The sequence below is a fragment of the Apus apus genome, chromosome 5, assembly GCF_020740795.1.
Source record: "Apus apus isolate bApuApu2 chromosome 5, bApuApu2.pri.cur, whole genome shotgun sequence".
In the NCBI taxonomy this organism is placed as follows: Eukaryota; Metazoa; Chordata; class Aves; order Apodiformes; family Apodidae; genus Apus; species Apus apus.
In genome coordinates, this window is record NC_067286.1 from 37,778,628 (window position 1) to 37,793,747 (window position 15,120).

A 15,120-nucleotide genomic window follows, 5' to 3' on the forward strand; every position below is an offset into this window, starting at 1 on the left:
CTTAGAAACAATACAGATTTAAGGAAACAAACAGCTGAAGTTGGTCAACTTTGCAAAGTGAAAGAAGGGCAGAGCACAAACCCCATTTGCCTACTAAAGAAGACATAAACATATACTTACCAGGTTGCAGAGATTATACCTACTCACTACTGAAAGCTGTCTCACTAGAGGCTAATGAAAATTTCCTTTGCTGCTTTACCTGATATCTGAAAACTCAGACCTAAGTCTGATACTCTTTGGGATGAAAGTACAAAGTGTGGTACAAGTACTACAAATACAGGTTTGTGAAAATAAGTGAAAAGGAGTTGCTTTTAATGACAAGTAAATTACAGCTTCATAAGACCCCCTAAAGCACAGACTTAGTTTAAAGAACTTCTGAAAAAGATTTCAGGAAACCATTACTTAAGTCTGGCAAATCTATACCCAACTATTTCTGTTCACTGTTATGGAAAAAAAATGACAAGGAAAAAACTAGATATTTAACCTGCTTTATGGTTTTGGACAGCAAGGACAGATAGTGTATTTTTTTCCCTTGGTAGTTTCAGACTACTTTCCCACAAAGAAGTGCCAGTAGAATAGAATTTTAATGGCAAAAGGAAGATCAAGGTGATTTATAACATCTTCAGTGTTGGGATCTCTCAATTTCTGTGAGAGAAAGTAATCTGAGTAATTTGGCTTATTTAATGCCTGCTAGAAATTGAAGAATGGGAGCCAGATGAGGCTTGACACAGCTGCCTGTCATATTTAACACAAGTGCAGTCTGGAATGCCAAATGATCAGGACATCTTTTCGTCTCAACCAAGACTTAACTGAAATAGACCTTGTGAGTACAATCCATGCTTATTTACTGACCAAGATTCAGTGTGATCTCTGGTGTGCAAAGGCTACTTACTTCTAAGTAGAGTTTTAAATTATAGTTGTTCCCAATACTTCTTGCAATACTTCCACACTTCAAAACCACTGCTTTCAAAAAAAAAAAACAACCCAAATGTTCCATTTTCTTTTTGCTGTATTCAAATAGGGAAGAGGGAAAAATGCTGAAACTTGAAAAACTTTGGGGCTAAAACATTATATGCCAACTGAAAACATGCTTTCTGAGGAAGTTAAATCCAAAGAAACTGGTAACAGTTTCAGTAACAAACTAACTGAAACTCAACTCTAGCACTACGCCCTGCAAAAATCAAATTTCTTTTAGTGATTAACTGTAACTCTTAGCTTTTTTGAGTCATTAGCAATGGTGCTTACATTAGCCTGATATTGCTCCAGAATTACATGACCTGGGAACTCAGGTTCTGGAACAGCTGCAAACTTCCGAACAACAATTAGCAAAGTCTGAAGCCCAGAAAGACGAAGTTGATCACTGTGATCTGTGGCAGCCATGAAAGCCATACGGATCAAGTCAGCTAAATGCAAAACCAAAAAGTCACCTGAAGAGAAAACAGAAATTAAAAAGAAAATAGTTTTATTAAATTTAGATGTAGATATAATATATAATGTAAAAATAATATAATACATAATATATGACTGCTCCCAACATTTTCAAAAAGTTTATCTTACATTTTACTGTACCACATATCAAGGATTCACTCAAGGTGAATCTTACACATGGATCAACCTCACTTGGACTTCTTATGTTAGCTGATCCAGGCTCCTTTCCAATTGAATGTAAAAAATAAGAAAAAGAGTACTTAGAATAAAGCATAAATACATTTATGAATGAGGTAGATTTTCTAAAAAGAGTTTTGAGGAAAACACCTCCAGATAAACATAGAAATACTGAAACTTTTCACTGTGTTTCTACTGGTAATCATGCAAATTATGGAAAGAAAGAAAAGTGGAGTTTTTTTAGTCATACTCCCATATACCAAGCTGTGATGTTGTAGGCTGGTGCCAGTATCACTTCCAATAGCTTGTGCAGAAACAATGACTTCCCATGCATATGCTATGGGACTGTAACCAGGAAACTGAGTGTGAATGCTCCAGTGATATGCTAATATTTTGGCACATAAAAATTGCTCTACACCTTGATAAATATAGGCTTCTAATCAGAGGTATTAAGGCCTTCACCAGTTACAAACAACACACTTCTGATTAATTAAGATGCAAACAGCTAACATTTCTTTTACACATACATTGCATTCTGTGAAATTCTTTCAGTGCTTAACACATACCTCTTGAATCACGTTGTTTTCTTTCCTGAGCCAAAGTTATGTCGAAATGTGCACTGCCTGCATTTTCACACTGGCTTATAATTTTACAAACACACTCTGCAGCAAAAACTCTGGTAGACCATCGTGGATTCCTGAATGGATGGAACCTCTCATCACTGTCGGACGTTAATACAGATGCATCATCTACTTTGGCAGTTTCCTCTTCTTGAGTGGTATCTAGTGAAGCTACTGTATTGAAATCTGTATTTAGGACAAGTGGGGAAAGAAGAAGTACACTAAAAACTACAGGACTCCTAAGAACATCTCTTAATAAGAAAATCTCTTCAAAGTTCATCTCTAGCCTCCACTCACTATGACTCCCTTCAACCTTGATGTTTTACAGTAAATGCTAGGATTCTGCACTTCTGATACAGAAATAAGTTAACATTAGGGCTATAAATCAAGAAGCATATGAATAGGCAAGACATTCTAAAATGTTTACACAAACTTTTTCAACAGGGAAAAGGCAACCAGAAGTGAGAAAGTCATAGAATCATAGAATCCTAGGGGTTGGAAGGGACCTCGAAAGATCATCTAGTCCAACCCCCCTGCCAGAGCAGGGTCACCTAGAGTAAATCACACAGGAAGGCGTCCAGGTGGGTTTTGAATGTCTCCAGTCAAGAAGACTCCACAACCTCTCTGGGCAGCCTCTTCCAGTGCTCTGTCACTCTCACAGTAAAAAAATTTTTTCTGATATTCACCTTAAACCTCCTATGCTCCAATTTGTATCCATTACATACTTCTTCTGAAAAAAAACTAAGTTAAAGTGTCCAGTGTCTCAATATGAAGGATGATGATACACTTCATAACTGTCAAGCACTCAAGAAACAAGAACATTTTCCCTCAGTCACATACAGTGCTGCTTCAGGCCTTATTTTCATTGTATTCTCAACTACAGTGTATTAGGACTTACCAGCTGAGGTAGCAAGGACATCTTTGCAAAGCTTCAGCCAAAAAGAGAGCTTTTCAACTGCCATTGAAGTAAGCATATGAGTCAGAGTTTCTTTGATATCTTGGCACAGTCTTTGATCCAATTCATTGTCCAGCAAGCTCAGCAGTGCCCCCTCCAGGCCTATTTCTCTGATGTTAACATCTGCTAAGAACAAAGTCTGTGAGCAGTAGCAACCACATAAACCCCACCGAAGGTTGCACACAGAGTATCTTATGAACAATAATTATCTAGCTCTGAAATACGTTTGAAATAATTGCTTTAATACACTACCTAAATTATCTGAATACACAATAGAAACATGCTAACAACAGGAAGAAAGTTAACCCTAGGGAAAAAAACAAACACCCAGACTCCTCCTCTGTACTTCACAGCATTACCATCACCATAGCATCCGAGCTCCTGAGCTAAAGTATCTTTGGCCATTTGATTCTTCACACTTACTCATAAGGTAATTCTAAACCAATTTTAAACTTGAAAGGAAGTTTAAATTATTCTTCAACAAAACTCAAAACCAGACACACAGAAATAATTTGTTAAATGCATATGACCAATTCTTATTTGCCCAATATTACCTATCTTAAAAATCAGCATTTTTACAAAATGCAATTTTGTAATGATATTTTTCTGAAAATATCGAAATGAACTTGAATTGAAACCTAAAGTGAAAAAATTAACCACTGCCCCCTCGCAGGAAGGCAGATGAGGATGAACTAGTGATCATTTTCTGTCCTTTTAGCAAGAAACCCAAACCTTTATGAATTTAAAAATTCTAGGGATGCCAGCTGATCATTACTTAACTAGATTTCTGAAGAGGTCATAAGAAACTTTATTGAACAGGATTTGTACACCCTTCCTCAATGACAGATTTTTAATTTAAGATCTATGTGGGAAAATAAAATTATGAATATGCATGTAAAATGCAGGACTATGAAGCAGTTGCTACACCAGCTACTGGCTAGATAGGCTTAGGTTTCTCTGGAACTTGACTTGCATTTTCTCACTTAGCGACCCCTACTATCCACAGTATAAGAAGAGCAACTCCTTCACTAAGAAACCGTTTCAATGCTTCCGTAATTTGATACTATATAGAGAACTGAAGCAGAAAACCTTTTGAGAGTTAAAGATTTCAAGAATCATAGAATCAGAACTGTTTGGGTTGAAGGGACTTTAAAGATCATCTAGTTCCAACCCCCCTGCTATGGGCAGGGACTCCTCCCACTAGACCAGGCTGCTCATGGCCCCATCTAACCTGGTCTTGAACACTGCCAGGGAGGGGGCAGTTTTTATATCCATAGTAGAACATGTTTAAAATTCACTATCAATGTGTCATGCTCTTTGAATTCAAAACTTCAATACAATACCTGGAGTAAAATCTTCTCTGCTCTCTTTAACTAATGCAACAGCATATTCTGACACCTCTGCAGCTTCTCTTTGCACAAGCTGACGCAAGCAAGATACTACTGACCGTCTCAGTAATAAATATGAGCTGCAGAGATTCATCTGAAACATGCAAGAGAAAACAGTAAGATGGCTAACAAATCTTTACAGCAATACCTCAGTAATGCTGGTATTTTCTGAGTAATTGCAGTTATGACAAATCTGTTAAGTCAGCAAGCATGTAATTGATGTTATTTTTGCTCAGCTTTTTTTTCTCCCCACCCCATGTCAAATGAAAGGTTTTGCATCTCTTGTAATCAATTTCAGTACTTTTAATATTTTCCCTCCAAAAGTAACTTATAAGATTGGTTTGGGGCAAGATCCAACTCCCACTGATACCAGTAGAAAGAACTCCACTAACTTCAGCAACAGCTGAATCTGCGGGCTCGGTGATCAATCAGCTCTGCTCTTTGACTACAAGGTATATACAAGGGGCTTGAAAACTCAGTGCAAGATAAAATTACTCAAATAATCCTTAGATGTAACTAGAGAAATGCCAGTGTAACCACGGATGTGATAGTCAATCAGGCTTTCATAAATCTGAAGTCCATGAATGAAAAGAACTTTATAAGAAAGGGCAAAGACAGCACTGCTGAAATTTTGTCAAAAAAAATATTATATACTCAGACTACATTAAATGATGTTTTAGAGAAGGTGAGAGGAAGGATGAGAGTTACTGTTGAAGATATCACAATGAGAAAAGCCAGCTCCCCTGAGCAATTTCTAGCAAAAAATTCTACAGCACCATCATATTTTAACACCATCAGGCTATTTTTTTTTTTTATTATTTTTTTTTTAAATATTGAAAAATACAAGATAACAAATTCATTGCTACAGGAACAAGGAAAAACATTTTAACAAAAAGAGAGCAGAGCTTTCTGATTTTTATTTGCTTGCTCTCAACTTCAGTTCTGAATGGAATCCCAAAGATACAATGAATCAGGCCAGGCAATCTGTGGCCAGGCAAGATAGCTGCACCAATATTTATGCAGTTTCTTTTAAATTAAATTTAGTTTATAATCAAAAAGGTTATTCTCTACAACTAAGGAATTGTGTACTCTTATCAGTCACCACCCTTAAAATAGACAAGGCTGAATGTCTGCTGCAGGGAAACCTTGCAGTAAGGTCACACTCCTGATTTGGCAGCAACAGGTCAACATATTTTTGTCAAAATTATGAATAAGTATTAACATACAGTTCAAAAGAACAACTTAAGGACAAAAAGAAGTAAGTGATACAGAATTTCAACTTTGTTACATTAACAAAACTAAACTTCATCTTCCAAATTTCTATGGATGAACACTAATCAACAATACTTAAAATTACATATTTAATACACATAATGGTTTTCTCTCGGCATAATTCCTTTAAAAGAAAATAAAACTGACTTGGTAAGTATGTCTGCAAGATACTTTAACCAAAACTTTAAAAACAAGTGAGACTTTTAATGCAACAATTCTGCAAGCAGGCTACACGTTCTACTGCAAGTTGGACATGCATAAATTGCGTGCTCATTTTTAATAGGGAAAAACTAGAGGATCTGATTCAGGATACTGTGTAACGCAAGACGCACATATTAAGTTCCTCTCATTCTCCCACATTCTAAGCAGGGGACAGGACTAAATAACAGACACAAAATGCAAGCATCACATACAAACTGAAATGAACAAACAATTCCCTTTCTGTGCTTAACATGTTAAAAACAAAATTACGCCTCAGTAAGCACAAAAATGAAACATATGTCTACCATCTGCAGAAAGTTAGGAAGGTTCTGGTTAGGATGACAATCAAATGTCACTTGACATGCTAAAAGAAATTACATTAAAATGGTTAAAAGGAAAGATAAAAAATGAAATAAATAAAAAACACCACTGCAAACTGCAAAATTTTAGGATTAACAAGGCACAGGGACCTACCAACACAGAATTATCCAACAAGATTTCCTGCACAAAAACAAATGACAAACCAGTCATGACAAAACCAAAATACAGATATCACAGTGATATCAACCACACAAGGAGACTATTACATGTAAATTCATCATGTATTAAAGTTCAGAATCTTACCTCAAACACACCAAACCCTAATTTGCTTAGTTCATTTACACTATATATTCAACACACTTAAACTGCAAGTCTGCCGCCCCTAAATTTAGTACTTAAACAGTACCAAAACAACAGAACAGCATAGTTATTGGCATTGTATACTTATTGTGTTTCAAAATATCTTTAATATCTTGCAGCTGAAAACTCGTGTTCACTATCTCATAAGCTTATACAAATAAGATCTTTAGAAGTCTGTGCTCACACAGCTTTAAAGCTAATGTTAAACATAATTAAAAGCATATGATTTCTGTTCTGCTGGAGCCAAGAATGTAAATGACAGGATAAGCATTACACTGTTAGATGCAAAGCCCCATGAAAAAAGATCCAATTGACAAATAAGGAAGTATTTGGGAAGCTAAAGAAGGGAAGCTAGATAATGGTAGGCACATGAACACAATTAAAAACAAACAACCAAAACCAAAACAAACAAAACCAAGCAAGCAAAAAATGAGCCAGAGTCTCCATTGCCAGAGTCATGTTTTGTTAGTACTAGCATAGTCACAAACAGAATGGTCTAAATAGCTTGTGGACCTGAACCATATCATGCTCTAGAGGGTGGGAAGACAGGTGGAGGAGGCAGCTTGCAGCTGCACACAGCCATTTTGTTGGAATGCCTAATGCTACATTTATAGAGAGAAAAAAGAGGAAAAGAGAAGAAAGAGGAAAAGAGGGGAATTCTGTTTCGGAATTTTTAAAAGGCAAGTTTGAAGACACAGAAATTTTCCAGAAACCTTAGGGAAAAAGGATGGAGAGGGGAATTGGTTCACATTACTTTAAAAATAAATAAATAAATAAATAAGTATATATATAAAAAATAATAAAACTTTGCACATTTGTTTTCAATATTTTATGAGTGAGAATTCGTATTTCTGCGGACAGTAGGGGAAAAAGATCACTCATTTGACCACAGATTCTTTACCTCTTCTGTTTTTCTGCCTTAAATTGAGTGCAGTGGTGAATATCCACAGTATCTAGCACCCCATTTTATACTCCTTACAACTTCAAAATGTGTTGCAGAAGACAGTCTCACTTTCTTCTCCACTTGCAGAAATTAAAACTCATGAAGAATGCCTTGCTGAGGGGTCACCTTGAAGGTAACTACAGATTCAAGAGCAGATTTGAGGTCCAGACCAATAGTTCATTCTGCTTTCCTAGCAAGATGGTTATTTAATGGGCAGAAGCTACGTGGATGGATGGTGAATTTTAAAAATGCAAAAGTCTGTTTGTGCAATGACCTTCTCAGAGATCTACAAAGCACATACTCAGACCTTCTTTGTTTATGACAATCGTGAGAGTCCTACTGATGTTTACTGAATCATCAGTATCAACTACCTTAGCCATAGTTTTGTAGCAGTTCATCATGAGAAAAGTTCACCCACATAAGGCTTGGTGGACTCCTCCCCTTTGAAACTCACAACAGTTTCTGGGGTAGAGGTGAACACACGTGTACAGATGCACAAACACACACTCCAGCCATGAACCACGCTTTTTATATGAGTAATTGAGTTATTATTATCAAGTTGGTAAAGTACTGACAAGCCAACTTTATCACAGTATCTCTATATACCTCTATAGTAGTAGGTACCTGCTACTGGAGAGATCACACTGTACATGGACTTATATATGCTCCCAAATGCTAATACATCCTCTGAGCAAGAGACTGACTTACATGATTTGCTGTGATTTTATCAATGTAAGAAAAACTGTGGTTTACCCAGAGAACAGAAAATCATAGCTGGTGTATATTAGAAGAAAGAACACTTCAGGTGAGTTTCAGTTCTTCTGCAATTAGTTTATCTACACCTAACACAATGTGGGGCTGAAAGAGCTTCTTACATTTTTTCTGGTACCCACAATCATGTTTCTAGTCACACTGAATAAAAATAAACTGAAGGAGTTTAAACTTTATACAAAATCAATATATGGTTACTATTGATATACAAGAGATACCCAGAGGAAAATGTGAATAAGAACTGTGTTAAGATAGACAAGAGAGATGAAAAACAACCCACCATACTTTATTGTCTGTGGTTTTTTGTTTCCCTCTGATTTACAGGGAGACTAGATTATCTTATTTAAAACAAACAAATTAAAAAATACCCTCCCCCCCCCAAATGCCTAGCTAGCCCCTGAAAACGCACCAAGGCTAAAAACTACCAGAACATTATTTTTGCTTTCATCACAGAACCAAGCACTTTGGAACAGCAGCTGTTCAAGGACAGAGATACTTTAGGGAAAAAAAACAAACAACAAATCAATCCTTCACCTAAGGCATAAAAAGCAGCAGAGTAAAAATACTGGCCCACATAAAATGCTTGGTTAAAATCCGCACAAAGTTGTAATGGTATATCCTGCCAGACAACTGGCCCTAGTAAGAGCAAGAGGATGCACTTGCAAGCAGTTCAGAAAGTTAAGCTTTCTACAAAATGTGCTCGTTTTGCAAAGGGGAAGCAGAAACTGGGGGAAAAAATGAAAAAATAGAGAATACTTGCCTGTAGGAGTACATGAAAAAACTCATCCCTAAATAATGATCACTTTTTCTGGTAAAAGAAGCATCTGCATTTTTTAAGAATAAAATGCTTTAAAATACAAGGATATAGAATAGTAAATGTATACTCACACACAGGCAGCTTACAAGGCTAGACAAGTTGACATGTCGAGGAGCAAACATGTGAAGCTGCTGAAGGCAAGAGATGGCTTCAGCCTGAACAAGACAATCGGGATTATCCTGCATCACTGCACATCCAAGGAGACAGGAAGTTCTTAAGGCTGAAACTGTTGTACTGCTGCCTGTATTTGGCAGAAGAAAGGGGCTTGGTTTTGTTTTTAAAACATAAACTCTTTTTTTTCAAAACATAATAGTCTGTCTTTTTCCCAAGCCAACCATAACTCTCATCCTCTTGAAGGATACTTTCTGTATCTATGTTATACTCTGGTAGCAGTGAGTAACAGTCACCTTGCCGTGCGGAAATTTCAGTGCCAGGTATCTCAAGTTTGATTTAGATGCAAATTTTAAATATCTGCATCATAACTAAGACAAAAACTGGCTCCTAACTCTTAAAATGATGTCAAAAGGAGACTATTTTTGGAAAACTAGCAGTCCTGTCATCTTGACTGCATAAACTCATGGGCTATGAAATGCGGTCTTACAACCAGGAAAAAAACTTAGCATGCACTTACTTGTTGATAAAACTTGAATTACACATTCAAATAATGCTTAGCAATTTTGTTGCTAAAACAAACGGAGCTCACATTATTGTATATTGCATACCTTGCAACTCAGGGCCCAGTGTGGTAATAAGTGCATTTAAACAGCGACCAAGGCTTTGGTGAACTTCAGCATAAGCAGGAGGCACAGTCAACAATAACATGAGAACAAGAGACAAGGTAGGTTCCACATGGACATGATACAAGGGCCCAGCTAAATCTACTATCAGTGACAGCGAGTGTAGTGCCCATGCCTGTAAAATAAGAGAAGTAGTCATGTTAATGTCTTTACAGTAGAATAGACATTAAATAAACATTTAAAATTTGATAGTTCAAGTGAAATTCAGTGATTAAGTGCAGTAGAAGTTGCCCTTTTAGGTCCCAAAGGGACAAATGAAGAGGTTATAGAAAGAAACTTTAAAAACCTGATGCTTAATAAACCTTTTTGAGTTTTTACAAGGAACTGTATGTCCTGCAACAAAAGAACCATCTTAAATTTGTCATTGTTAATTAAAAAAAGTATCTATGGATCTATATTTTTTATTGCCTTTTCTGCTCCAGCCATCACCCGTGAGGCAGACGTTGTGAAATATTATTCTTACAAGAAAAAACTTACACTCCAAAATATAAATCAGTTAATTTATAACATAACATTTTTAGATAAGTGACAAATACCTGTACATCAGGAGAAGTACTGTCCTGAGATAAAGTATAAAGGATCCCAACACATGCATTCAGGTGCTGAGTAGAGCCTATTCCTCCTAGGTACCTGTACAGACATCCCAGAGCCAAAGAATGACCTGTTCTTGATACCATATCTCTAGCGGATTTTAGCCTATTAATTGTAAGGAAAGAAAGCTTTTAGTGTAATCACCAAGACTGATACTATGTAAAACACACATTTACAAATGGGATTTCTAGTATACAATCAACAAAATATTTTATTAGACACTGTTATATTGCCAAAATTCAAAGTTCATTTGCCATCTCTTATTTGAAGGAAGTACTAAAAATACTTTAGATATACTTAAATAATGTTGCTAGAACAGCAGCCAACTTAGTTTCTTTGAAAGTCTACATGCTCACTTAGACAATCTTCTTAAAGACCAGCAAAACTAAGAAATACATGGAGAAGTCAGGAGTCCTGTTAATTTCTGAAGTGAAATCAAATCTGTGAAGGAAATCAGCTTTTAAAAATTACTATCATAATATCCCCTATTATGATTTCTCAAACTTTTTTATCAATTCAATTAGTAATTTACCACACTTTTTTTGAACTTACTTGTCAAAACTGACTTGTGCTAATCCAGCAGTGAAGGCACTGTCAGAAACCACCTGTGCCAATCTAGCCAAACACTCTGCAGCAGCACATCTTAGGAGTGGATTATTGCTTTCCAAGGCACCCATTACCAATGTCAGGGCAGACCTTCTAACTTCTTCTGGACCTAAACTTCCCCTGCAGTTAGCCAAGTGCTAAAAATAGATAACAAATATATTAAACAACACGATGGTATAGTAATCAGAATGTGCTTTTCTGACAGTCATGAAAAAATTGCACAACATGCAGGAGGAATTTCATTTTCTTCCCCTTTTATCCAAGGAATTCCTCTATTTTTATTTGCTGTTTTGAGAGTTAGAAGTCTAACTCCCAAAAAGTGTACATCACAGCACAACTTCACAGTATCTATATTCTGATTCTAAGAAATACTGGATAGATTGCAACAGAACACAGAAAATCAACACACTAGCATAAATTCAGGAAATAATATCAAGATGAACACCAGTGAATAATGACCAGGATGACTCAAAGAAAAATTCCAGACCAAAAAAAAAAAAGTATGAGCAAAAGCTACAGCAGTTATCTGGACTGCATATTAAATATGCCCAAATACAAATATTGTACAATGGAAGGCCTTTTGCTTAGTTTCAAGAAAGCCTAAGAATGGAAGAATGAAAACTGCACTGTTTTAGCAACAGAGAGGGAGAGACAAATGAAGGAGAGAAACAAAGGAGAGAAGCAAAGGAGATTTACCTTTAAGGAAGTAGAAAGCGCTGACACAACATTTAGCTGTACTATTTGTTGCCGTGATCCTTTTGTTTGCTTTATGGAATTCAACAACTGTTCTAACACCTGGAGCCTTAAACAAAAACAGAAAAGAAACCACAGAATTAAAAATTAAGGAAACAAAGCTTTTTAATTTTATTTTAAAACATGTAACAAAGCATATATATTATTAAGAGAGGTTCTCCTCCCCGTCTACTCTGCCCTAGTGAGACCACATCTGGAGTACTGTGTCCAGTTCTGGGCTCCCCAGTTCAAGAGGGACAGGGATTTACTTGAGACAGTCCAACAGCAGGCTATGAGGATGATTAAGGGACTGGAGCACCTGTCTTATGAGGAAAGGCTGAGAGACCTGGGGCTGTTTAGTCTTGAGAAAAGAAGACTGAGGGGGGATCTTATTGATGTGCACAAATATCTGAAGGGTGGATGTCAAGAATAGGCCAATCTCTTTTCAGTGGTACCCTGTCATAGAACAAGGGGAAATGGCACCAACCTACAACACAGGAAGTTCCACCTCAACATGAGGAAAAACTTCTTTATTGTGAGGGTGACAGAGCGCTGGAACAGGCTGCCCAGAGAGGTTGTGGAGTCTCCTTCTCTGAAGACTTTCAAGACCTATCTGGACACCTTCCTGTGCGATCTGCCCTAGGTCTTCCTGCTGTAGCAGTGGGGTTGGACTTGATCTTCAGAGGTCCCCTCCAACCCTTATGATTCTATGATTATAGAAACAGAGGTGGAACAAACCTACTATCCTAACTCTTAAGCATTTTCCTTCAACTGGAATCCTTGTCTTCCATATCAGAATAGGTAATTACTCAATGAACACAAAATTTTGGCATTTGTTTCCTTATAATATATGTATTCACAGATAGTAACTTGTATCTAAGTAATGCTACATAGGTGTTATATTAAAGAAAATGTATATGGGAATGATGCATTTTGGCTTATAATTGAGAAAGGAGGAGGGCAAGGGAGAAGAAAAGGAAAATGCAGTTATCTGCAGCAATTACTTCAGGTCTTGAGAAACAGGTGAAGAAAACCAACCAGCAACCGGGTGACAGTAGAGGCAAAAAGCCCAGACAAACAGAAAAAAAACCACACACACAGAAAAAAGCCAGTGAAGACAGAACACACTAATCCCAAGCATTCTAAGTAGTGAAGACACTGAGACTCAGAACTCAAATGCTGAGCACATACCCCTTGCTGGAAATTACCAAATCATCAAGACCTACAATGATCATGGACTGAGGTCTAACAACAGTTGGCTTTGAAACTATAAAACTGTTCAATTTTAAAATAATCTATTTCCTCTAATGCTGCACTCAAGAAAACCATGAGCAGCTTGCAGAATAACTAACAGCATGCACAAATCTTGAGGAATTTCATGCCTCAGCAATCACTGTACATATGAAAGTGAAACAAAACAAAATGCCATGTGTGCAGTAGGAAGATATGTACACACAAAACCAAGAGAAATTTGTGATCCCTTTCAAGCATTCCTATGTCTTGACAGAACTGTGTTAAGACACACTCTTGTTTCTTTCCATCTACTTGTCTAAGGACAAGGCTTAAAGTTTACTACAGACTCCTACACCTTTGGCCCCTCTTTGGTTTTAAGGTATTTAGTAACTATGTATTAAGCACTATATTAAGTGTATAATATACTTTAAAATAAATTATATTTTGATCTGGCTATTGAAACAAAACATTTATCTGGGTAAAAAGAATGTGTTACAAGGAGAGTGACCTCTTACTGGGTGTGCCTTTTCATTGTGAGTAACTTTACACAGAAAGTATAATCATTTTTTAGTCCAAATTACATTATTCAGATGGTTTACAGAATCCACTTATACAATTCACTATTTTTCCAGAATTGTTTTCTTCTATGTTCAATCTCAAACACTGTGACCATCTTCTAGCATCTCCCGAACTCCCCGACAGTTACAGTTACTACTTTACCTGTGAGATTCTGCTACATGGGAAAACATAACTCCAAAAAGACGAGTTGCTGCACTGATAACAGACAATACAGGAGGTAGTGGTTTAGGTACTGAATCACCTTTTGCAGCTTTCTCATAAATTGAGTGGGGGTCATACTCCAGACTGCCACCAGCTGTGCTGTTACCTAGAAGGAGCTGGAAGAAGGAAAAAACACACAGCCATACTTCTGATGAAGTCAAAACCAGTACCGATCCAAACAACTAGAACTGTATGAAAATGCAGTATTACCATAAAGCTAGATCAAAAAGTACCTGCTCTTCGATAAATCGGTGGTCAGTCTCCTGCAGTAAGGGACCAAGTAAAAGGAGATCATTCTCATGACAAAGGGGTGGAAGCAAGAACGTAGAGGCGTCGATCTGGCTATCTGGGACAGTCAGGTCAGCCACTAACTCTTTTAGAACAGCAGAGAAGCTTCCTTTAAATTAAAGGAAAAAATATTCAAACTTTTTGGTTAATTACTTGCCACAAGCAACCTTGGGAGTGAGATAATTATACTGACATGCACCTACCATTTTTTCTTAACTCTTCAAATAATTAACTGGGGAACATTCTTTCTACAGGGGAAACAATAGAGCACTACCTAAAATATGCAAACTAAGCACATCAACAATCTAGAAGCTGAAAAACAGAGACCTTTTCCTTTACAGAAGACATCATGCCATACAACTGCTAATTCAGGAAGTTAAGTTACAATTAGAGGGAAAAAGGCAGTTACAAGCACAGACAGATTTTATTCTATTTCCTGAAAATTAATGCTGTGGAATGCATTACATAAATGTGCAGGAATACTTGGACTTGGCAAGCAGTTGTAACTTAAAACGGCTATAAGTTTGACACATAACCAAAAGCTGCAGAATGTACTCCCCTGTTTGAGGACTTTGCACTCAAAAAGCAAAACATGAAGAACTTACTGTAGGTTACATTATGATAATTTACACTGGTAGTTAAAACTTTCACATATTTTTGTACCTAATATTTCAGACGCGACTGTGCATTATACATAAACAACAACATTAGGCATTCTGAGTCAGATTATTGTAGGTTATTAAAACAGTCCCTGCAGCGAGAGAACAATTCCAGTGCTGAAACACACATGATGAGAAAGGTCTGGCTTGTCTGATAAGTAAGATGTGCTGGTTAACACTG

At 36.8% G+C, this 15,120-nt stretch overlaps 1 protein-coding gene across 8 annotated transcripts in view; it reads right to left on the minus strand.

The window, feature by feature from the left end:
- The window catches only part of HEATR5A (HEAT repeat containing 5A), a 64,794-nt gene that overhangs the window by 15,983 nt on the left and 33,691 nt on the right, over positions 1-15,120 (minus strand). For 4 of the 8 annotated variants that reach the window (XM_051622361.1, XM_051622358.1, XM_051622359.1 and 1 more), the window contains 12 exons: positions 14,226-14,389; positions 13,933-14,108; positions 11,944-12,049; positions 11,194-11,384; positions 10,587-10,746; positions 9,976-10,165; positions 9,325-9,494; positions 6,516-6,542; positions 4,524-4,662; positions 3,124-3,306; positions 2,172-2,411; positions 1,246-1,427 (listed from right to left, as the gene is read on the minus strand). In XM_051622361.1, the coding sequence (XP_051478321.1) occupies positions 1,246-1,427; positions 2,172-2,411; positions 3,124-3,306; positions 4,524-4,662; positions 6,516-6,542; positions 9,325-9,494; positions 9,976-10,165; positions 10,587-10,746; positions 11,194-11,384; positions 11,944-12,049; positions 13,933-14,108; positions 14,226-14,389 (1,928 nt within the window). The remainder of the gene's footprint in view (positions 1-1,245; positions 1,428-2,171; positions 2,412-3,123; positions 3,307-4,523; positions 4,663-6,515; positions 6,543-9,324; positions 9,495-9,975; positions 10,166-10,586; positions 10,747-11,193; positions 11,385-11,943; positions 12,050-13,932; positions 14,109-14,225; positions 14,390-15,120) is intronic. The other 4 variants (XM_051622360.1, XM_051622362.1, XM_051622364.1 and 1 more) reach the window with 4 other exon arrangements.